The sequence below is a fragment of the Canis aureus genome, chromosome 37 (assembly GCF_053574225.1).
Source record: "Canis aureus isolate CA01 chromosome 37, VMU_Caureus_v.1.0, whole genome shotgun sequence".
In the NCBI taxonomy this organism is placed as follows: Eukaryota; Metazoa; Chordata; class Mammalia; order Carnivora; family Canidae; genus Canis; species Canis aureus.
The window spans coordinates 6,990,781-7,016,383 of NC_135647.1; the positions used below are offsets into that span (position 1 = coordinate 6,990,781).

Below are 25,603 nucleotides of genomic sequence, written 5' to 3' on the forward strand. Positions count from 1 at the left end.
TATGTTCCTCAAAGCACAGGGAATAATGAAGGCTTGACAATCCTGTGGCTGCCTCGGGACTGCGTCAAATGGCCATTATTCTTTGAACAGAGAGAGCTGGGTAAAGTGACTTTTGTTATCTTAAATCACTAGGCGAATCTGATTAATGGAGAAATGTAGATCAATACAGGATTTCTAAAGTGCAACTGCCCCTTTTGCTCCAGGTATGACATATGTGTTTATGAAACCTGATGTCACAGAGGTGAACAGTCTCTTGGGGAAGGAAAGATGGTAGTATGACCCAAGACTTTTTTCCCCCAAGACTTTTAAAATAAATTTTTGCTGTATGCTTCTGATCACATGAAACCACAAACAATATTTTTTTACACTTTTTATTAAACCATATTTCACTGTACACTAGAAGACATGAATTCCCAGATGTGTTTGAATTGATAGCAGTGCTTCAGGTAGTCTTAGGAAGCATGAGTGATGCAAATTCACATCGACCTTTTTTCGTATATTTAGTATTACACTTAAAAATGCACTGTACTGATATATTACTTACAATTCTTCTACTCAAGTTATGCCTAGCATAAATCTTTAAGATAAAAATATCATATACTTTAATATTTTTACAGAATTATATAAATAAGTAATTTGGGGGGGAATATGGATCCTATCCTCATTTTTTCTGCTCACACACGTTTGTGGTCCTTTACCCAACGACCAACACATGTTCAACCACTCTTACCATTTCTCTGTTATTAAACTGCATTCTATAGTAATACTTCATTCAACCTAACCTTTAAAAATCAGCTATTCCTAGACTTTCTAAGATAAATAATATCTATCCTTAAAATAGCAACGTTTCTAAAAATAGACAAGCTCTATTTTAAAACATCTGCTTCTTGATGTAATTTAGGTCCAATTATTTCACTCTGGGACTACTAAACCGTGTAGGGATCTCTGGGTATTTGGGTCCAAATTAACTGGTCCTGGGCAGCTGTACTTTCGGCGTTCCTTTGTTAATGACTTAGTATCTTTATGGCCTTGCTCTTGCCTTCACTTTAGTATGCCGCCACTTTTTAATGGAGCTCTGGCTTCTTGAAGCAATAACCACTCTCTCTGTGACTGCTGCTAGGGTTGATTGTTTTTAGGGAAACCAGACATCTATGTTTGTTAGAAATATTCTTTTTAAAAGTGGATGGCTTGTGGATGGGAGGACTTGAAGAAGTAATGAGGTGGGGAGAGAGAATTAAGCCAGGATTTGGACAGGCTGGGTCCTGGCTGGCGGGCTGGCAGACTTGCAGACTTTGAGCCGGGTTTCAGAGAGCAGAGACTCTTGCATCAAAGGCCTCTGGCTGTGCAAAGCACTAGGATTTGTTTTCTAATTGCTCCAGTGCTAACTCATCAAGCATATCCATACGTAGCTGTTTTGGGGAGCACATATGAACTGTTTATAGTTTAGCTGATGTATGTCTGTGTCTGCAGAAAAATCATTAAAATAACACTAGCCACCAAAAAATAAGGTTGACGGAAGAAAAGCTTTTTCTACCAACATAGTTTTATGATGACATTTCTTCTCACATGTGTCCATTCATTTGTGTCCATGAATGTAGAAAATTATTAAAATAATAATAGTCACTGAAAGAACATGAGATGCCCACTTCACAAAATACAGAACCTATAACAGTGGTGATGGGTTAAAGACTCACTTTTAATGGTGGAATATATATAAAATTATGCAGATTAACTGTATTTAGAAAATTCATTATGCAGATGTTAAAAACCACTATAGACTGAAACAGAATTGTACGCTTTTTCCTTCCAAGCATCTTCATGTTTTATAATAGCTTTTTACATTAGCAGATTACAAACATCTTTGTTTAGCTAATAAACTGAGATTTCTCCCCTGAACACATAGCTCTGATAAAATCTAACAAGAAAGAAAAAATGGGGGGAAGAAAAGGAAAGAGAGAGAGAGAGGGAGATCTTTTATATGCATGGCAATACTTCTTTCAGGCCAGAGACAGAAAGCACATGCTAATAAGCAGGGTTTTAATAAAAAGTGTTCTAATTATAGCCTACCACTCTACTTACCCATAACTTATCCAAAGAAAAAATTCAACTCTAGTGACATGGAAGGCCTCTGGACCTGTAACCTTTCCTGGTAGTTATCATGGTGCGTTTTCAGAAATTACAAGCTATGTTTATTATGTGTTTATTAAAATAACAGAGGACAGCATACAGTGTACAAAACAAAATCAGATTACCCGCTGCTTTGGATTCTCTTTACCAATGTTCCCTTTTATTATGACAGAAAAATGTGAATTAGCTTTGTGTCAAGCCATTCTGTCCAAGTCTGTAGTATAAGAACTGAATATTGTTTTCTTAAAAAAATGGTCATGGAACCAGACATAATGCTCCAAAATGAAATTCTTCTCATCTCCAGCAAAATTTGTCTTAGAGTATAAAAAATAAATCAGATATTTTCCTTAAGACTCGTTCTGAGTGCACATTTTGCTCTAAGCTTTATTTGCTCTCTGCAACAGCATTTGAGAGAAAACCAACTGACCATTTACAACGTAAACAATGGCTTCAGAGTATGGTTAAGAAGTGCACCTGGCCTCACTCAAACAACACATTTGTTTAACCTGGTGACTTTCCTGTGCCTGGGGTCAGGCAGAAGCAATCTTGGTTGGGTTGGGGGCGTTGGGGAGGAAAGAAGAGCAAACATAACTGATTTACTGAGAACACTACGGTTGTACTAACTATCCTTTGTAATTACCACTGTTTTAACAGTTTCTAGCAAGCTAGGCTATCATTTAAGTGACCCACTATAATTTGGGATGAAGCCCCAGGAAATTATGCCAACTTTAGACCAGGAGCTGCATTTCTGAGTGTACTCAGCATAACCAACCCACTGAAATGCTGAGTGTTCCTTCTTTGGTATAAATTTACGTCAAGGGAAAAATTAACAATAAAAGGAATCTAGCTAGAGAAGGAAAAGAATGCCACAACATTCACTCCCAGGAAAATTTCCATCATGAAAAAAAAAAAAAAAAAAAAAAGCAAGCAAGCAAGCAGAATAGCATGATGAACCCCATAAACTCATCACTCAGGTTCAATAATCATCAACACACGGCCAATCTGATTTTATTGTACCCTACCCACTCCCTGCCCTGTATTCTTTTTTTAAAAGCAAATTGCAGAAAGCCTGTATTTTATATAAGCTTTGATTTATAATGTATGTATATATTTAACCTAAAGATCACTACAGAAATCTCACTGAGCTTGAGAGGTTTAAGCCAACTCTAACCACATCTTATGAAACATTTTATGCTACAACCTATCTGCTTCGAGAGCTAATTTGTTCGAATATAATTGGGTACTTAAAATGACAAAGCAACTTGAATTGCAACCCCCTTGTATTTTATTTATGGAGGGGAGAAAAAGGGATATTCTAATGAGAAAGAATGTATGTTACTCAATCCCTGTGATGCTAGTCTTTGTAGACACTCATCCACAGAAGAAAAGGTTGACAGTGAGCCGATGAGGCGTGCCTGGATGGAGGTAGAGAACGGGGCAGGAGCTGCCTGGAAATGTTCCCCGTTTCCATCCCTCCACATGCAAAATAAAGCAGAATGCCAACAGGCCAAACCTTTGGAACTTCAAAAATCACTCATCAAGCACTCTAGCTCCTTACGATAATTTATTACCGATCTTAAAGGAAAGATCAAAAGGAACCCCATCTAGCATTTACATTCAATTCCTCATTGCCCAATGACTAATTTGTAGAGGAATGGAGTCTTCACAAGAGAAGCCAAAATAATCCTGAGGTGACTTTGATACAATGCCACAAAGGATATGAAGAGGAAGCCGGTAGAAGCTGCAAATGGCCAAGTTCCATTAAGAGTTCTAATAAAAGGATAATGGAATTTCCCTTAACTGTGAATTAAAAAATGTTAGAAGTGGGCAAGATTTAGACAAGTCAGGCAAAACCTTTGATTTGTCACAGCCTTTTGTTGTTCTTGAATTTAACTTTAGCCACTGCTGCATTTATGTTAATTAAATGGCTTCATCTAAAAAACAGCAACATTCCTATCAGGAACCTGGCCAATCTCCTTCCCTTTTGCTGGCGTATTACTTATCAGCCTGCACCTTCTCTCGCTACTTGTCAGGCATTACTGGCTCTCCTGATCTCTTTCAAACAAATTGCCATATTCTGCAAAGTGATTGGTTTAACTTGAAAAATGCAACTGGAAGTGCTATAATTTTTAGTACTGTATATTGCCATGGTCACACGAAGCATAAACACCTCTTTCACAAATTGTTGGTGCTGAAAGTCAATCGGTCACTATAGAAACACCAGAAGCTATTGAAAATCTTTCAACTTCTATGAACAACTGGCACAGTTTTTCCTCCTGAATCCAGACATCTCCAGTAATTCTCAACTGAGGAAAATAGTTTTCACACTACTTATTTTGGCTAGTTAAAAAATCCCCACCACATGTCTCCTTGTAAATTCATAGATAAAGATTTAAGTTTATATTAGCATTTCAAGTGTGCAAATTTTTTGTTCGCTTCTGAAATCACCTCAAATTAACAGATTTACTAGAACCTTCTATGATACAGAAGTTGTGCACAAGTCTCGGGAATCTTGTAATATATTTCCCTATGATGATGTGGTGTTGAGCATTTTAAAAACAGAAGTGCTTTTTTTTTTTTTTTTTTAAGAGTTCTTATCTTTTACAAATATATGGTGAAATGCTTCTAAGTAAAAAGATGTCTAGAAATACAGGGAATGAAAAGCATGGGGTACGAATGAACCAACACTGGCCATGGGTTTATAAAGCTGGGGGATGAATTCATACGAGTCATGGTGATATTTGGTCTTCTGTGCAGCAAAACTTTTGGCAGTCGATGTTTCAGATATTATGCTATGTACTGCTCTATTATGGATTTTATTTTGAAAAAATAACTATCAAGAGCTATGGAAAATCAAAGAGTTGGCAATTACTATTTCAACTATCTTTACCAATTCAAAGTCAAGTCCATCACTTCAGTGCTTGGAAAAAACAAACAAACAACCAAATAAATTACACCCACAAGTCTGCCTTCACATCATCTTTGAGATTCCAGAACATGTGTGAGTAGATTTTAATGTGAATGAAGTATGATTATTTGAGGTCAGAAATATTTTCTGACTTCCTTAGGAAGAGATAAAGAGTTGACAAAATGAGAACATAAGTGTAATTGGAAAACATACTTCAAAATCACTATCTACTGGTGAGAATTGTGCTTTACGTTCAGAAAGACTTCTATCCAACACACAAATAACACGCTTTTCTTACCTTGTGATCATACGGATTATAAGAATGGAATACCCGAGAAAGATCTTTCGTTCTTTGCTTTTTCTGTGGAAGAAAATGCAAACATCTAAGTTGACAGGTGGCAAAAATATTCACATACATATACCTATGTATCTATGTATCTATGTATCTATCTATCCATCTATCTACACCTCTGTTTACCTATCCACCTGCATTAAGATATTGTTTAGAGATTCTTCCTTCGCAAAGTGAGGGGCTACAGGGCCAATCTGGGATACATAGTTGCAATAAGAAACCAAAGCCACTTGATGGTTTTGTGGGTCGTGGCCACATGCCAGCCAGGTGACCTTTTCCTATGATTTCATAGTTGAAACACTAATCATCCTCAAAAACTCTATTTTTAAACACATCATTCGGAGGCTAAAATGAAGAAAGAAAACTGAAGAGAAAGAAAACTTAAACCCGTTTAATGAAATGTATTATTTCATTGTAATACAAATGGCTATTACTCTGACCTGGGCACCAATATGCATCCAATTAAACATACCTTCACCTGGCTTCCTTGTCACACCTGGGGTCTGTCTGCTGGAGGCTGCCCTGTTCTGTCCCTGTTGTATAGCTCAAGTGCCTTGCATGGTGTCTCACACACACTACCCAATGTGTATTTGTTTATAGCGATGACATAAAGCCTCATATAACATCTTTTCACTGCTAATGACATGTTCTTCTCAAGCTGAACCCACTACTTGAAGACTGTCTCTACCTCCTGCTCCTCCAGTGTCTGTGACAGTGAAGAGAGGGTGGGGTTCATTTATGGTCGGCTCTAAGAAGCAGCTTGTTTTCTCAAACACTTCAAACTGTCCACGCACCATAACCACCACAGGAAATTTTGCACATGGTTCTAGATCTTCTGTGCATATATTTTCACATACAATTATTACTTTCCTTTATTTTTTTTTGAAGATTTTACTTATTTATTTGAGAAAAGCAGAGTGTGTGCACGAGAGAGCACGGGCAGGAGGAGGGGCAGAGGGAAAGCGAGAAGCAGACTCCCAGCTGAGTAGGCAGCCCAATGCAGGAATCGATCCTAGGACCCTGGGATCAAAACCGGAGCTGATGGCAGATGCTGAACTACTACTTTCAAAGAAAAGGGATCATTCTTTATATGCTGTCCTAAAATTTACTTTTTCCACATCACAATTTATCCTTGCCAAACTTAAACACTTGTATAACCAGATCTGTAATCCCTTATATGGAGTACTGAAGTCACAACACTTCTGAAATCTCAACTTTTTTTCTGCATCTCATTTTTTTAATAAAATGATCATCTCTGCCAGCTTGACAGTATGCATTTTTTTCAAAAAAGATATATTGTACAAGTGCAGATGCAGAGTCAAAGAGCATGCCGTGCCAATCACCTTGATGGATAATGACAAACTGCCTCCACCCTCCCAACACTACCCCAATCTGCCTTCTTACCAAGAGTGAACAAGAGAAGGGACTGCAGCCTAAGTTGGAAATTCTTAATTTCTCTTTTCCATTTAAAGGTTAGAACATTTCTTGACTCACAGAGATCAAATATCTTTAAAATGGATGTTGGACATCTTCCCAGAGGCTAGTTATAGAATTTCTGAAGTGTCATAGAGTTAGCCCACCACCATATCTTGCAATTCTGGCAGTAGAGTAGTCTGTTTGTCCTTAATACTCCCCCTGTCTTGCTTCTGGCTCTACTCTGCTGTTGTTAGCTGAGCTGCTTCTGTCTTCACTTGTGAATGAATTCTTGCCTGGTACACAGGTTTTCTGGGGAAGTATTTCCATATTTCTTTCCTTTAAATTCCAGCATATACATGAGCATACCTGACACACCTCCCCAGGGCCAGTGATCCAAGCAGACTCTCGGCCTGGGCTTTATATGACCTTCAGCAGCCACTTGGCTAAGCAGCTGAATCTAGTATTAATTAGGATTTTTATATTAGAGTCATTTGTACACACTCACTGTTGTCCCATAGACCAATTTTCCTATTTTAGAATTACCTTTGGAGTTACAATTTCAGCTGGCAGTGCATCAAATCACTTGACTTTGTTTCCGCGTCACCCACCAGAAATCACCCCTCCCTGCTGCCAGCCCAAATCCTCACCTCCCCCGTGCACCTTGTAAGTGGGCTTCTGACCATCCTAACTCTAAAGTAACATAACACTCCTCCCCGCAGAGCAGGGATGAGCCTCTAACTGATTGGATATAGTCTCCGCTCTCCAAGAGCCCTGAAATTTGTTCTGAATAGGTCACTTGCTCACCAAAGTTTTCGTTAGCTTACAATTTTCTCTTTCCTTCCATGTACTCGATTCATTGTATAACAGTTCTTGGCTTATACTTCAATCAGAAGAAAAATGACGGATATTAACATTTCCTTTGGTAGAAAACTCACTATAAAACATGGGGTAAAAATTTTTTCAGAAAGGAAATTATGCTAGAAAAGATAAAACATGGAACATGTCAGTATTCAATTTAGGAGGTGTCCGAAAGACTGTTTAGTCTCGAAAAGGTTGAGCTACCAGCTTGAGCTGGAGGGTGGAAATGGAATATTCAGAGGTTGTTTTGTGTGACATTTTCATGTGGTTTTAGATTTACATCTCTATTTTGACAGCTGAAACCTATACATGCCTTTTACTATAAGCTACCTCAAATTATTTTGGGAAGGAAGTGGGGTGTAAATGACAAATAAGTAATACATTTTGGGTTAGCACCCAAAGAAGCCAGCAAGGAAAAAATGCTCTTCTTTCTGACAACGAATTTATTATATACAAATACGGTGAAGTCTTGGCTAGGGATACTGAAGGTTATGTGTATTAGTTCAGATAAGTGGAAACTACTGCTATTTTTTCCTGGAGGTCAGAATCAAACAGCTCAGTGGTCTATGTTCAGGGATCTAGAATAGGGGATGGCGCATGGGCCTATCTCGTCCACCACCTGTTTCTGTAAGTAAAGTTCTACTGAGACACAGCCACATGCACTTGTTTATGTACTTCTATGGCCGCTTCCATGCTACAGCAGCAGCACTGAAGGGTTATAACAGAGATCACACAGACCATTAATGCTAAAGTATTTACTCACTGGCCCTTTACAGAAACAGCCATCCCAGATCTTGAATCTTTATCTTGGACCATGTCTACTTCTGGCCACAGTCCCTTGTCCCCAAACCAAATAAACAATTACTGAGCAAAATTCCTTGCTCCTTCTACTCAATGAAGACAGTTCAAGGACCAATCATAACCTGTACCCTAACACAGCAGGATGAACAAACCAGGCAAAAGAACCATTAGTTCTTTTGCTTCTAGGATTTTATTTTTTTTGGGATTCTATGTTCAGACAGAGAATATTACAAGTCGGCTTGTAGGGCACGCTGAAATACACATGGCACTTTGGGAGCTTTCTGTAACCACACTGCTGATGACAGAGATGCTGAGATCCTTTACTAAATTCTAGTGCTAAAGCCAAGGAGAAGATTTCGTGTACTGGGGACTAAAGCATGGCCATTATTGCTAGTGAGCCAGTAACTCACATGCAGATAGTGCTAAGAGTGCTAAGCTACAAAACTTGTTGAGCCTTGCTATCAGCAGTTTTACCTGAAACTAAAAGCTGAGCCAAAAATGGAATAATTAGACACTTTCCTATTACATCATAGTGTGTGTCTAAACTACCTCCCACTGTTTAGCCTGTGAAAACAAACATCTCTGTCATGCAACCACCTGATAATTCTCTGAGTATTTAAAAAGTAAACATGTTGAACAAGGTGTATGATGAACTTGGAATGAGGGCGGCCCGAATACAGTGAGTATGGTGGACATCTTTCATAGAACCGTATGGGGGACCTTCGAGTCCCCTTCATCACGCCTCCCGAGGAACAGGCCATAGAGAGGCGAAGGGATTACAGAGTAACTGCCTACCGAGCCCTGCAGTTGGTGTGGGTTGCAGCTGGGTTTAGAAGATGAGGCAGTCTGAAAATTTGGTAAAACCTTCAGAAATGGGAGAATCTCTATCCTAGAAGTATTTTCCTAAACTGCTTTTATATTTCACTCGTCAAGAACAGAAAACACTGACGACCCCTTTAATATCCACACTTAAACTCCTTTTCAGACAAAACCAAACGAAACTCAAGCCCCCAGTGGAGCATTTTTAACAGTTCAAGTTTCCAGACAATGGAATCATTTCAATTTTTATCAAAGGGACTCAAGAAGTTAGATCTGAAAGAGGCTCCACATGCAATGAAAATCTGTATTTTGAAGGTGAGGTTATACAATCAATTAAATTGTAACAACATCCACAGTTTAACTTCTCCTGGGCTCCCCAAATGAATCCAGTGTTTTCCTCTACTTGTAAATAATAAGATGTAAATCTTTCAGGATACTCAGTGGTAAGAAGCCAAAAGAGCAGGTGTGAGTTTCAGTGCCCTAACTTCTTATTGTCAGCTCCCCATATAAAGAACTTGGAAGTCACCACTCTGGCCTCAACAAGGAACAAGCTGAACAGACTGAAAAGTCAAGAACTCTGTCTTGGATGCACAAGGGAGGGAAAGAAGGAAACACTCCCCAGAACGGTGAGAGACCTGTAAGCCGACATGGGGAATGCGGCTTCCCAGAGCATGAAGCTGCCCCAGGAACCAGTGCTGAGTAGGAAAACCTGAGCCTTAATTGACCTGCTGGAGGCTAAGCGCAGACAACTCTGTTAGGAACTCCATCCATGGGGTGTGCCAGTCATGGGGCAGGAGTGGGTGGTCTACAACACTGGGGGATCTACCTCCAGGAGCTCAACCAGGCTCTGGTAACACATATGGAAGGAAAAGTGCCTGTGGCTTCTGGCAGGGGGAGGGGAAAAAGAAGCATTTTGAAATACAACAGAGCCTAGCCTGCTGGGGTGTTAGCAGAGTCTAGCTAAACTGAGAAGGGAAAATACCCAATTTAGCCCACTAAGCCATCCTGGAACACCCAAGGAGGGAGGAAAGACACCGAGGAAGGAGAAACACCTGCTTACAGTCCAGAGGCACAGGGTTGCAAAATGAGATCTAATCATAGGACTCTAGAATGCTTCCCCTGTCCTCACACCTCACCATCACGTACTAAAGGTCTATTTGCAGCTGTTCCTTGTACCCAGCACATCATGTGCAGCTATCAAGAAAATTTAAAAGACATACCAAGAGGCAAAAAACAATTTGAAGAGCTAGGCCAAGCTTCAGAAGCAGACAGGCAGAGTGCTGGAATTATCAGACTGGGAATTTAAAATATGTTGTGGGTTCTCATGGATAAAGTAACAATAGGCAAGAACAGATGAAAAATGTAAGCAGAGAAATGGAAATCTAAGAATGAACCTCTCCCAAATTTCTCTCCCTAAAATGCTAGAGATGAACACTATAACGGAAATGAAGAATGTCTTTGACAGGCCGCCTATTAGTAGACTGGACATGGCTGAGGAAGGAGTCTCTGAGTTGGAGATATAACACCCTCAAAAACCAAAAAGAAGAGAGGACAAGGATTGGAAAAAAAAACAAAAACAAAAACAAACAAAAAAACCCAGAATATCTAAGGATTGTAGGCAGCTAAAAAAGGTGTAAAATATGCATAATGGGGACATCAGAAGAAGAGAGAGAGAAAGGAATACAAGAAATATTTGAAAAAATAATGACTGAGAATTTCTCCAAATTAACGTCAAACACCCAACTACAGACCTAGGAAGCTCAGACAACATGCACAACAAATGCCAAGGAATCCTATTCTCTGGCATATTATTTTCAAATTATAGTAAATCAAGGATATAGAAAACTTTCTGATAGAAGCCAAAGGGGGTTGGAATTCCTCATCTACAGAGGAACAAAGATAAGAACCATATCTGATTTCTCAGAAACTTTGCTGGCAAGAAGAGAGAGAAATATTCAGTGTTGAGAGAAAAAACCCCCCACCAACTTAGAATCCTGTACCCTGCAAAATTATCCTTCAAAAATGAATAGATAAAAACCTCCTCAGAGAAACAACAATTGAGAGAATTTATAGTAGACTTTGTCTGCAAGAAACATTAAAAGAAGTTGTTTGTAGAGAAGGAAATTACATAGGTCAGAAATCTGGATCTGAGGGAAGAGCACTGAATAAGTGGAGAAGAGCAAGTGCAGGTAAAAGAATTTTTTTTTTCTTATTCTTAATTGATCTAGCAGGTAACAGTGTATGTGGAACAATAATAACAAAAATATATTCAATTATATATGCTTATGTTTATGTGGAATGAATGACAACGACAGTAAGGGTCGGAGAAAGAAATTAAGATAATTGTGTTATTGGGGGGCTTGGGTGACTCAGGTCATGATATCAGGATCCTGGGACTGAGCCCTGGTCAGGCTCCCTGCTCAGCGGAGAGTCTGCTCTTCCTCCCTCTGCCTCTCTCCTTCCCCTGACCCCACTTATGCATGCGTGCTCTCTCTCTAATAAATAAATAAAACCTTAAAAAAAAAGATGATTGTGTTATTATTATAAGATACTCATACTACCCCTGAAGTCGAGTTGTGTTACGTGAAAGTGGATGTTTTTTGCTGGGATTGGTTGGTACTGTGTATTGCAAACTCTAGGGCAACCATTAACACAGGTTAAATACAAAAGTATAACTGATATGCTAAGAAGGGAGAGTTTCAAGCCACTTATTTTTCCTTGTCCCTTTGTTGCAGCGAACCTGAGAAATGGTTAACCAACTGACTGGCCAGTAGCAGCAGAAAGTAAACGTGAAAAGATAAGAAGCCAAGACAACTCATTAACTGGGCTAGCAGGTTCTTGAATAGTGATCTTTGTGCCATGCAGGGGCACAAGACAGTAAGGCAATCGATGATGGGGGGTGCGGGGGCGCTAGGAGACTTAGGTTCTAAGCAAATTTTAAAAGGAGACCGAGGTCAAAATTCTAGGAAATAAACGCCAAGGAACAAGAACTGGTCAGTTACTACCTGCCAGGAACAGGCATTTAGTAGAGAAGTCAGAGAAATACATCCTGAGGCAGAAGGGACAAAATAGCAAAGAGGTACAAGATAGAAACGAATGCCTGAGGGGCTCAGAGGTCCTTGGTGAAACTGGCCAGGAACTAGGAGACTGCAGTGAGGATAGGGCTTAGCAAGAAGCAATGAGACACTAAAGTCAGGGATAGGAAATGAAGTAGCCAGGAAACCTTAAGAGGTGAGTGAAGGCGCTAACCCCCAAAGCCGTGGTCTGATGATCAAGTAGGTCTGAGGTTTGCCTTGGGATCTTCAATTATACTTCCTGCAGGGGCAGGTTCCTGCTGTCAGAGGGTGGGCAAGGCTGAACTCCTTACACTCAGCCTGTAATGTGACAGCATTTGGTTGAAAGGGGAAAATATGACAGCTTACTGGAGAGTTCAACTTTTGATAAAAGCAGAAATAAAAGAACTGGGTCTATAGATAGATTATGCCATTTATAAACTGTAGGAAAGTAGGCCTGGATGTAGGCTCATGGAGAACAGGGAGGAAGGAAGTAGTCCTTTGAGAGCAGGGAGATGCCTAAGTGATTAGAGCGCACAATGTAAGAAATGGGACGAAGGATCACAGCTGTGTTTCAGAGAGCATTTCCTACTGTTGTTAGAGATGGAGCAAGAGTGCAAGGCTAGAGGCTGGAGATGGTGTGAGAGGATGTGGTGATGCTCCAAAGGAAAAGGACAACATCCCATCCCCAGATTCAGCTAGGGTGAGGATGGGTGGGCTGGATGGAGGAGGAGCAGAGGCAGGACGGACAGCTCTTGGTGATCCATTAGGTAAGGAGTACGAGAGGGAAGAACAGTGAAGACTCTAAGATTTGGGGCTCAGGTAACCAAGGGGAGAGAAGTGCCTGCACCTATATAAGGAATCCAGGCAAAAAAGTAAGTTTTAGGGGGAGGGGAATTCAGGTTTGAACAGAATGCATTTGAGTGGCCGGCCATGAGACCTTTGGGGAGATAACAAGAGGAAGTTAGATATAAGGGTTATGGTGCTGGAGGAGGGATGGGGGCCACAGATTTGGGAGTTATGAGCCTGCTGGTATAATTTAAAGCAGAAGAGGGGATGTGATCACACAGGGAGCATACAGAATAAAGGAGGTAAGAAGATAAGAGAAGATTGAGGTTAATATCCCAGCAAATCACAGCTCTCTGACCTTGGGCGAGGAATCAGCTCTGGACTTCATATGGATCAGGCCACTGGTTCTCAAGTCTGGTTGCAGGTTGGAACCAATGAGGAACTTTTAAAATATGCCAGTGCTCTGGTCTTAATCCCCAGTGGCACCAAACCAATTGGCATGGTGGGATGGTAGGCAAGGGTATTACTTAAAAGCTCTTGGGTTTTCCAATGTACAGTCAAAGTTGAGGACCACTAGCCAATAAGGTCCCTGAGGTCTTTTCTGGCTATCTTCCAGGTGGATTCCTCACTGTCTTTCAGCTTTTGCTATTCTGGGTTCTGAATTCTATCAAGTATTTTCATTTTTAATCTCCATAATACATCTGCAGCTTTGCCTTATTTCCCAACCTCTTCCTTTACTTAAAAATGAATTCTATGTAGGAATTCCTCTGGGGCACATTGAGGCTTTGGCTGCAGAGAACAGGCTGCTATTATATATTTAGTTTCTTACTTGGTGAGCACTTCTGAAAAATTAATGGAAAGCTAACTTAATAAACCCCTGAACCTTTATTTTGTTATCAATGTATAAAACATCAGAAACTTAATTAAAAGCACTTGATGTTATCAGCAATCACAATCTCACTTCTATATTGGACATATTTGGATGGTGTCCCTACGAGGATAATAATCATTCAAGATCACTGAGAAGAAGGAACAGGTCCCTGGAATCTAAAACAATGAACCTCAAAATTCAGAAATGAGTAAAAAAAAAAAAAAAATCAGTGATGTGAAGTATGTTTAGTGGTAAAATATCCAAAATACTCAACAAAACAGACAAACTTTAAAACCTCACCTGTTTTTTCCTTCGTAAGACACACATGTAATATTTTTGTGTTCTGGGAGGAGAGAAGGGAAAATAAAGAAAAATAGGTTGCTCTACGTCTATACACATTACCCACCTCTTCCTTCCTAGTAAGATCTGGAAGGTAATGGACAAGACCATAAAATGATGCTAACTTTGTACTCTTGAATTTCCTTCTCTGTGTTCAGTTACAGCAAATTCAACTAGTGCTGCAGGTTCTTTAGTTTTTGGCATTTTCACAATGGGGGGCTTGAGCGGGGATACAGTGTAAGCATATCTCAGAGGCCATGAAAAAAGCAGAGCTCTAAGAGTGGAAGTTAGCAAAGAGATGAGTGAATTTGCTCACTCACTGTAACAGATTCAAAAAAACCAAACCAAAACAAAAAAAAAGCCCAACCAGGTAAATATGGAAATGGACCACTGATCCTCAAGCACAGCAGCTACCAGTAGGAGCACTTGGATGGTATTTTGTTTTTGTTTTTCTGATTTTTTTTTATTTTATTTTTTTTTAGCTTTATGGTTTCTAAAATAACCTTAGTGGAATTGTAGATGCAGTAATCAGTCCTTCATTTTCACAGTGGGGGTGGTAGGGGAGCGGCAGCTCCATTTACCCATTTACCCTGGCAGGTCCTTGACTGGGGTGACAAATACTGGAGGGAAGTATACACAGGGAAATCTGTATTAATTCAGCTGATAAAGTGTAAGTAGCCATATCTTCTTATATCAAGTTCACCTTATTTTCTAAGGAGAACGTTTGTTTGCAAGGAAAGGTCACTTGAGAAAGGAAGGTGATTGAACTATTCTGCAGTGCGAGGTGTTGCCAAAACGAGTAGCCATTATAAGCAGCTAGAAAAGAAACAGCCTTTCAACATAAAACAAATCCCTCTAAAGGTAAAGACACAAAGTCGAAGGGTACTAAGTACTACCTACCGCACAATGGCTCACTCCAAGTTCCTTTGTATGCTCACTCTGGAGCTCGAAAGTAGCACACGAGAACAGGAGTTGCTATAAATATCAACTCAATATCATGTATCCTCACTCTGACCTTCTAACCGACCACAAAAGGGAGCTAACTTGACTTCTTATCTGGATTACTGTAGTACTGTTTTCTCTCCTGGACTTTCTGGGTCCAATTTTGCCCTCCAAATCAAGAGTTGGCAGAAAATTCAGCTGAGCACCGATTTTTGCACAGTCTGTGATTTGTTTTTACGATTTTAAGCAGCTGAGGAAAAAAAAAAAAAACAAAACTCCAAAGAACATGAATGTTGGTGACGTGAAAAATATACGAAATTCAGGTCGCCATCGACTTCTACTGGAGCCCAGCCACGCTCCTCTGTTCACGTACTGTCTGTGGCTGACGGTGTGCTACACTGGCAGGGTAGGAGGGCACGAGGGAAACCATGCGACCTGTAGGCCAAACACCTTCACTCTCTGGCCCTTGACAGAAAGAGTCTGCCAACCCCTGCTCTAAGTCACTGGGATGTGACCTTGGCTGCACATGGGCCTGCCTGGGGATTTAAATAATCCTGATGTCTGGGTCCCACTGCCATGGATTCTGAGTTAGCTGACCTGCATTGCAGCCTAGGATCTGGAAATTTCTAATGTGTGGTCATCTGATGTCACTCTCCTCTTTAAAAACCTTCAAGATGCCGGACTGCTCAGAGAATCAAGTTTCAAGTATTTTGCATTTTCAGGCTCTGCCCCACGGTGCCCGCTAACTCTAGAGACCATGTCTTGTTCCTGACAGACCCTCCATTTTCTGGAGTCCACATCTCTCTGATGCTATTCTCTGTTTGGAGCACCTACCCTACCATGTCCATGTAACAAATTTATCCTGAAAAGCCCAGTTCAAAGATCACCTCTTTTATGCTGTATCCACCACCCCCCTCACCAAACAGTAAGAATCTTTTTAACTCTGTGTTCCCACAGACCCTGTCCCCACTTTTGCTGTGGTTTTGTCTCCTGGAGAGGAGAAACCATGTCTGGGTCTTCTAGGAGGCCTCTCCCCTGTCCATAAAACTCTATTAAAGTGCCTAGCACATGGGAGGTGGCTCTGCAAATGGCACCCTCTGCCCAGTCCTACAATATTTGGGATTTACCTTCATTGAGCCTTCTAGTCCCTCACACTAACCACTCAGGTCACCTTTTTCCCTCCAGGATGTCAATTCATGACAGTTCACCTGCAATCACCTCTGTTCCTCCATCCTTTGCCCTGTATTCTCTCTGCAGACTCTTGCTCCCCTCCTTACGGTGATGCACTCACTTCTGCCCTGAACAATTCAGAGACCATGTGTGGACTGACACCTCGTACTGCTTCTTGGTCTTTCCTCTTTGAGGAGACAATCTGCTGCTCTTCCCAATCCTCACAAGAGTCTCCCAATCAGTTTTTCTGTCTCTGTCCTCACCCTCTATATCTAAAATACATTCTCTCAGCTCTAAAACTTAGTTACTAATTGAATGACACATTCATTCATTGAACACATTTACTGCATGCCCATCATGCTGCAGGGACCATACTAAGCCTTGGGTGAGACATAAAGCAAGCCAGATGAGGCCCCTGGACACAACAAACTAGAGGGGAGAAGCTACTCACTATACTTAACTAGTAACCAAGCACACATTAAGTACATAAATGTTTGCTAAATGAATTAAAAAAATTCTGGGTATTAGTATTTGGTATGAACACTGCTCACACCCAGTGGCTGTGCCAGCGAATGATCTGTTTATGACTCTCACATAGATTATTAGATCAGAGGCCAATTTATTTAATGATGGAATTATTTTATGACTATAAATGGCAGTTTCAGACAATAATCTTAAAGACTCCAGAATTTTGAAATTTGATTCCCATGGGACTCTGTCTTTCAGTTCATTTATATTTTATGCACACACATTTAAAAAAATGTTTGAGGTCTTATAAAGCTTAATCCTTTAACTGAGAAGTTATATACAGGATCAGGGAATGGCAGCTTTCAGTATCTTTTGCTGGGTAGAAAAGTATTAGGAAAGGACAAAATCAACAGCTCTATGTCATGGATTACCCTTCCCTTAAAAAGAAATGAGTTAATGTAACAAGGAATAACATTTCAGAATGTAGTCAGATAATTAATTTGTTGTCTGTAAATTAGACACTAGGTTTACAACATGCCCAAACACCTGATTATAATAACAAGAATTACAAGAATAAATATTACCTCCCCACCAAACTCCTCCTCCTGGTTACTTTGAATCTAACTAGTTTGACAAAGCAAAGCAAATAGGTTTTAATCTAATTTCTGTTAAATGTTCTTTCACACAATTTTAGTTTTTATAGACCAATCCATAGGTATAAAGAATATCCACGCATGAAGAGGTTTCCCTGTTATTTTTAAAATTTAAAACATTCCTTTAATATATGACAGGATAACTTTACTCTCAGTGATATTTTAGAATTAGCAGTCACAGTGTTAAAACTCTGGAAGCCCCCTGCCATCATCACAATCTAGCAAATAGCGTGGGCAGCAAATTTGCTTCTACATGCTACACTGTTATTTTTGTCTTCAAAATTTTACTAGGTTATAAATTATTTGAAATCAGGGAGAGGTTGAGGAAAAATGGTTTTATTTAACTTCTATCTACCTGCATAATAATAACATCTGGTACCTGTAAATTATTTTAGTAGAGACAAACCATACAATTAAACAAAAGGCCAAAATAGGAAGCCTTATGAGAGATGTACATAGGAGAGAGCAATATTTTGCAGGTGTCTCTAATACACGCAAGGTGAATTTTCCTAATGAGTACCTCGGAGCGCTCTGTACTTCCTTTTATTTGCAGAGAGATGGTAACGTGCCTTTATGGGCTCTAACATTCCATGAGGATGCGCCTGGGAGCCCAATATCATGAAATACAGAGTTGGGCAGTCTGGATCTGCACGAACTCTATTAACGCTCAGAGCCTCATACCAGCTTCCAGAGGCTAATCCACATAGCACCCAGGGGGGAAAATGATGAAAAAAGAATGGAGGAAACTAAATTTCTCTGACCTACAGATAAGCTGCTATCCAGTTCTAAAAACTGATCAAAACCAATGCATCTCCGTCCTGACCCAGCATAACCCCTGGTGTCACCCCATTTGAAGAGAAGCTTGAAAATTGTTCTGTGCCAGTTATTGCTGCATCTCCAGATAAGCCCACAACTCGTTTTTATTATGATTCCACGACTGGGACCTGGAAGGTCAGACATGACAATGTAGGGCTGATGACTCTTCTACTTTCTACATCTAATTTAGCACCTACTGTAAAAAAATCATTTCTATCAGCAATGCACCATCACTGATATCTCTCTCTGCCCCATCACATCAATAAGAAGAGTCTAAAATTCATTTCAGGGGTGGCTGGGCTTTTTGACCTATCTTCTCCTCGAGTACTATGTCAAAAATAGACTGATTTTTGTTCCATATATTAAACATACACATTTTCTTTTTTATCTTTGGCCTTTATGATCAAAGAGCCTTTATTTGATAACCAGAAGACAATTTAATATACAGTTCAATCTTCTCCCTTCTCTCATCCCGGTGCCATTTTAGAATCAGGGGGTTCTTTTTGATACTGTGGAGCAAGATTACTGCACAGAGAGTCAGTGGGTGAGGATTTCTGAGGTTGGCCCCAGGCTCATAGGAGAGAAAGGTATGGGGCGGAGGCGGGGGGAGGGATGTTCGCTGAGGGCTCGTGAAATTAGAACAAGGACAAGGCAAGAGGAACGTGAAGTGTGAGGTTCCCCTTGAGCCCATTCCAACACCTCAAACCCCCATTATCTATAATCCATGTTGTAGAACAGTGTTCATGAAATGAACACATATTCTCACAAATGGGGAAAAACTGCCCCACACAGTGTAGATACCAAATGACTGGCTGGACCGTTTTAAGTCATGAGAAGACAGGCAGAATGAGATGCTTGGACTTGGTCCACCACTATAGACTCTGGGGATGGCGGGGAGGGAGGAGCCAGGCTCTCCACCCACCGGGGGCCTGTGTCCACCACCTGAGCACATCCTCACAGTAAGCACAAGCCTGTCCACTGGGCCTCAGGGCACTGCCCTCACATCAATGTCCCTCTTCCCTTCCCTCTTCAAAGAGGGAGAGCTAAGAAGTGAAAGGACCCTGCCATCTACTTATTGCATATATTGTACACTTTCTGCTTTTCCTTTTTTTTTTTTTAAAGATTTTATTTATTTATTAATGAGAGACATACAGAGGCAGAGACATAGGCAGAGGGAGAAGCAGACTCCTCATAGGGAGCCCAGTATAGGACTTGGTCCCAGGACCCCAGGATCACGCCCTGAGATGAGGGCAGATGCTCAACTGCTAAGCTACTCAGGTGTCCCGCTTTATGCTTTTCCATGGGAGAGGATCCTAAGATGATTTATTGTTATTATTGTTTTTAAAAAGTCCTATAGGTTTAACATGCGTTTATGTTTGGGACACAAAAGGACAAGAGTACCTTGGAAGTTCAATCAACTACCTGACTGTGAGGATTTTATTATTTTTTATTATTTTTAAAGATTTTATTTATTTATTCATGAGAGACACGGGGTAGGAGGGGCACAGGCAGAGGGAGAAGCAGGCTCCATGCAGGGAGCCCAATGTGAGATTCGATCCCAGGTCTCCAGGATCACGTCCTGGACTGAAGGTGGCACTAAACCGCTGAGCCACACGGGCTGCCCCCACCAATATTTTAATAAGCACCCATGTACTCAAAGATCTACTAAATGTCTGCTCCGTGCATTTTTATCAGTGATTAACCTCCTTCCTTCACCCGGTGACTGGATCTAGTGGCTTTCTCTGTTACCAGAGCCAAGAACCATACATTTCTTCCCTATTTTTTAAATTTCAGAGCACTGTTGGAATTTATCAACCTATTAATTGTAGAGAAATGCTCTAGTTCTTCTTGTTTCTTTTTCTTTTTCATTGCCAGCATCTTCCTTGCTCTTTATACTCACAGGTGCCCAAAACACATTTCCAGGTGGGAGAGATGCCTCGGTGTTTGTCCTGGGGTCCTTTGTGTGTGTGTGTTGTTCGGTTCCAGTAACTCTGTTAATCTTAACCTCCCCCTCCCCAAATAGGCATCTGTTTCTTTTTTCCAGTTGTTTTCAAAAATCAGTTATGCAGACATATCATTGAAAGGGTCAATGCACTCAACAGTTCCCAGCTTCTTTCCCCTTTCTGATTCTTTAGAAGTAGCTCCCCTTCGACTCTTTTAGTTTATTATTCTTTTGGTGTTTGTCACCATATTGGTAAATAATGTGTCTTCGTGGTGAGTCTGAATTTATTATTATTATTATTTTTAAGATTTATTTATTCATTTATTTATGAGAGAGAAAGAGAGAGAGAGAGAGAGAGAGAGGCAGAGACACAGGAGGAGATAGAAGCAGGCTCCACGCCGGGAGCCCGACATGGGACTCGATCCCGGTCTCCAGGATTATGCCCTGGGCCAAAGGCAGGCGCTAAACCGCTGAGCCACCCAAGGATCCCTTTTTATTATTTTTTAAAAAAATATTTTATTCATTTATTTATGAGACACACACATACAGAGACAGAGACATAGGCAGAAGGAGAAGCAGGATCCCTGCAGGGAGCCCACTGCAGGAATCGATCCCAAGACTCCAGGATTCTGCCCTGAGCTGAAGGCAGAGGCTCAACTACTGAGTCTCCCAAGCGCCCCTAAATTTTTTAATACTAGATACTACCCACTGGTTTTCCACTATGGCAGATATTCTCTCTCTCCTTCCCACTACATTTACCTGTATTTCCCATAGCCACTTGCCTATACAACTACATCATGCACATGTCATTCAGAATTCAGCTGTGTAATAACTATGATTATACATCCTCTCCTGTATGTTTTACTTTCCTGGGAGTTAAAAAAAAATCTTCATTTTCTATCTGCTTGTCTTTGTGTTTATCGCTAATTCAACCTCAGATTCTCCTCCACTTACCTAAATCACTCTTCAGGAATGTAATTCCCATGAAATATTTATCCTTTCCATTTTCCTTGAAGAAGTTTCTCCCAGGGCTTTCAAGCCTGGCCTGATTTAGTCTAATTTAGTCTGGTTGCTCTAAAGCTCTCATGAGCAGCTCGGCTCTTTCACCATCATCCTGGAGATTCTCTTCTCTGCTTTGTGTTGTTTTGTTTCCTTTCTCTTACATCTTCCTTCTGAATGTACTCTGTTTTGATGATGCCCAGACATTCAAAGTTTCCAGAGCAGGGGATATGCTGATTGATGCTTTGGTGGGATATTAAATTTGAAGATGGAAAGCACTTTTTTCTTTTTTTCACCCCAGAATCAAGAAGGCATCATTCATTTGTCACGTGGGTGCTAATAAGACATTCGAAGATATTCTTATTTCTGGTCCTTCAAACATGACTCGTGTTGCTCTCTTGTCTTGATGCTTGTCTCTTTCTCATTCACAATGTTGGGTCCAGGGTGACTGTGGTCTGTCTGGCCTGCCGTGTTCTTCTGTGACAGGAAGTGCCCTTGAATTACTTCACTGAGAGCTTCTTCCTCCCCTGCTCACTCCTACTGGAATTCCTACCATTTGAGTGTTGAGCTATCCTGGATTGGTCCTTGACTTCCCTTTCTTTCTCTGCTTTCTACCTCATTTCTTTTTGTTCTGTTTCCGGCAGATTTCCTCTATTTTATCTCACAACTCCACTGATCTTTAATTTTGTTGCAATGTTTTTAATCTGAGTATTGCTTTTGTTCCCTCTTTTAATGATATCCTGATCTTGTGTCATGAATATGATACCTTTTCTCATTTCTCTGAGAATGTCAAAGGTATATTTTTAAAAAGTTTTCTTCTCCCTGAATAGTCCTCTCTTTCTTCCCCCCTTCTCATCCTACTCCTTTGTTTTGGTTCTGTCCTTCTTGTTAATTGGTGGCTTTCCTCAGACGTCTGGAAAATCCCTGATTGGGTGGCTTAGTTGGTTAAGAACCTGACTTTTGGTTTCAGCTAAGGTCGTGATCTCAGAGTTGGGAGATCAAGATCAGTGTCGGCTTCCATGCTCAGTGCAGAGTCTACATGAAATTCTCTCTCTCCCTCTGCCCTTGCTCCTACTTGTGCTCTCTAAATAAATAGTCTTTTTTTTTAAAAAAAAAAAATGGAGTAAGGAGTTGTTATGGACTAAACTGTGTCTCCCCCAAAATTCATATGATGAAGTCCTAATTCCCAATGGGATATACAGGGCCTTTGAGAAAGTAATTAAGGCAGGGAGGGGGTGGCACCTGGCTGGTTCAGTCAGTAGAACATGTGACTCGATCTTAGGGTGGTGAGTTTAAGCTCCATGTTGAATGTGAAGCCTACTTTTAAAAAAATTAAATGGAGGAGGTAATTAAGGGTAATGAGGTCATAAAGGTGGGGCCTTAAAACAAGTAACAAGACTGGCAGAGGAAAAGGGACTAGAGACCCTGCTCTCCCGCTGTGCATTCAAGAGAAGAAAGGCCATGATGTGACACATGGAAAAGGAGACCATCTATAAGCCAGGAAGAAAAGTCTCCACCAGAAACCAACTCTGCTGGCATCTTTTTTTTTTTTTTTTTTTAAAGATTTTATTTATTTATTCAAGAGTGACACAGAGAGGCAGAGACACAGGCAGAGGGAGAAGCAGGCTTCCTGCGGGGAGCTCCACGGGGGACTCGATCCCAGGACCCCGGGATAACAACCTGAGTCAAAGGCAGATGCTCAACCACTGAGCCACCCAGGTGCCCCTATCCTGCTGGCATCTTGATCTTGGATTTTCAAACTCCAGAATGATGAGAAATAAATTCTGTTGTTTAAGCCACCGAGCCTGTGTTATTTTGTCATGGCCACCCCAGGAGACTAACGTAGGGGCTAAAAACTGATGGAAGGTTCTGAGCCTATGGCTGGGTTTGTCAGTATAAGCCTTGCTACAGAGTGACATGGCTGGATGGTTTAAATCTGGAATCTCTGATGCCAACACCTTTTCAGTGTTGGACTGGTTAGGTTTCCCAAAGAAACTCTTCCAAACTCTTGCTGGGAAGGTAAAGGCATTTGTGACTGCCAGCATCCTAGCTACACGAAGGAACAAAGACGGTGTGCAATATCCCATATACATGGGCGGAATCCCTCTTGCTCTCAACTGTGCCCAGTGGCTTCCAGTCCAGGGACCTTCCATATTCCCGTAATAGTTAAATTTATGTAGCAATTTGTTCCTGCCATGGGGTACCCAGACATTTGGCCAAATGTTACTGTGGGTATATATGCGAGCACATTTCCAGACGAGATTAACACTTAAGCTGGTAGACTGAGTAAGGCAGACTGCATTCCTAATGTGAGTCAGCTTCATCTCATCAGCTCAAGGCTCAGAGAGAACAAAAAGGCTGAGTGACGAGCAAGTCCTCCTGACAGACAGATACAGCTGGGGCACAGGTCTTTTCTGACTTCTGGACTGGACTGTACCATTGGCTCTTTTGGGGTCTAGAGCTGGCAGCGTTAGGACTGTGACACCATTGGCCCCCCTGGTTGTCATGTCCTTGGATGTGGAAGGGAACTACATGTGGGCTCTCCTGGGTCTCCAGCTTGCTGATGATAGGTCTTGGGACTTCTCAGCACCTCTCTCTTTCTTTCTCTTCATGTATGTGTGTGTGTGAGTGTGTGTGCATGTCTACACACATATACATCCTACTGGTCCTCTTTCTCTGAAGAACAAGCCTCTAGTCCTCTATCAGGGAAGGTGAAGGGCTACTGCCTGGTAGCCTGAGTTGGGGATGTAATGGACAAATGTAACTGTTTTCTTACACAGTTTTTGAACAATTTTCCTTATTTTAGTCCTCTCCCTTGTCTCACTCTCCTTCCAGAGGTTCCAGCCCATCTTGGGACAAGCAAGGATTCCATGGCATATACATTATGCAGCTTTTTGGTTTGGGTTTTGGCTTTTCTGTGCTGCCAGAATGGTATGTAGGATTCCCTAGGGCAGTGGGGCTAGTTGTCAACTGTCCATCTATTTTCTTGCCACCACAATTTTGTGGTTGTTTCATCTCCTGTTTTCTTTAGCCTTGTGGATTAATAATGCCTGTAATAAAAGCCTCTGCACTATAGTTTTAGAAGGATTTGTAAGAGAATGAAATTTCATCTATCTAGAACTTTCTTTTCAAAACTGAAGCCAAACTTATTCTTGGACAAACTGTTTATACTCTTAAAAAATTCTCTTAATTCACATATTACACATATGGAATTTATAAGTTTAAATTTTAAAAGAATCAATTAAAGAACAAAGTAAATAATAATCTAATATTAGAACTCCTGATAGAAGAGTGAAGAAGTTTGGGATAACACTAGAAGTTACATTTATGTATTCTGTTTATGCATCTTTGACACCCCTCCCCCCCCCCCACACACGTTGCATCCCATGATTCTGGAGGCTATGGCGTAAGAGTAAATAATCTCACAACCTACAAGATCAGTCTCTGTCAGCAAAAGGCACCTGTGAAAGTGGCATTTACAACTCTTTTTTGTTTATTTTCCCCAAATACAACAGATTCTCTGTTTTCTTAAGACTATATTCAAAGACGAAGGGATTGAGCATTCTGGCTATGAAATGGTGTTAAAGTTGGGCTTACCCTTTTGGCTCAGTTGGCAATTAGAGTCAGGCTTCATCTATAGCCTTAAATATATATCCTTTGTAGGATCGCCACAAGATTAGATCCAATGTCAACAAAATGCTTCCCAGTATTGGCATACAGTAATCACTCAAATAATGTAAGCTCCTATTATCAACATGCAAGCTTCTGAATTAGTCTTCCAATTAATGTAACTGTAACAGTTCAATAATATCACTTGTATTCACTATCTTATTGCAAGCTAACATTTAACAGATGTTTATTCAGCTACAGCTACAAAGCTGTGACCCTCATAAATTTTCTTCCTAAATGACCAAATGTGTGTCTCAATAAAAGTCAAGGAATGATGATGGCTTTCATGCTGGCATGCTGTAGAGGAACACCTGAAAACATCATTAAGTTGTTTTCTAACCATTGCTTCACTTCATCTGGATATTTCCATTTCAATGTGTTGTATCTATAAATCTTCAAAATTTCAAAAGCAAAAAATAACTCCAGTGTCCTCCGATGTTACCATACAGAATTAGTATTGCAGGTAGGGCTTATTCTGTGCCCATACCTTTCTCTGGCTTATAAAGTCTGACCTGCTCTGACTCTTGTTCACCTTGCCTTACTGCAATTCCTATAAGTGTCTCTCCCTCACCCACGAGACTGTAGCCACAATGCCTTCCCTTGTGTTCCTC

General features: G+C 40.7%; 1 protein-coding gene across 8 annotated transcripts in view; it reads right to left on the bottom strand.

The window, feature by feature from the left end:
* CDKAL1 (CDKAL1 threonylcarbamoyladenosine tRNA methylthiotransferase) overlaps window positions 1-25,603 on the bottom strand; it is a 662,780-nt gene that overhangs the window by 138,580 nt on the left and 498,597 nt on the right. For 7 of the 8 annotated variants that reach the window (XM_077886100.1, XM_077886094.1, XM_077886097.1 and 4 more), the window contains one exon: window positions 5,334-5,396. The exons of the other annotated variant lie outside the window; for it this stretch is intronic. In XM_077886100.1, coding sequence (XP_077742226.1) covers window positions 5,334-5,396 — 63 coding nt within the window. The remainder of the gene's footprint in view (window positions 1-5,333; window positions 5,397-25,603) is intronic. 8 annotated transcript variants of the gene reach the window in all.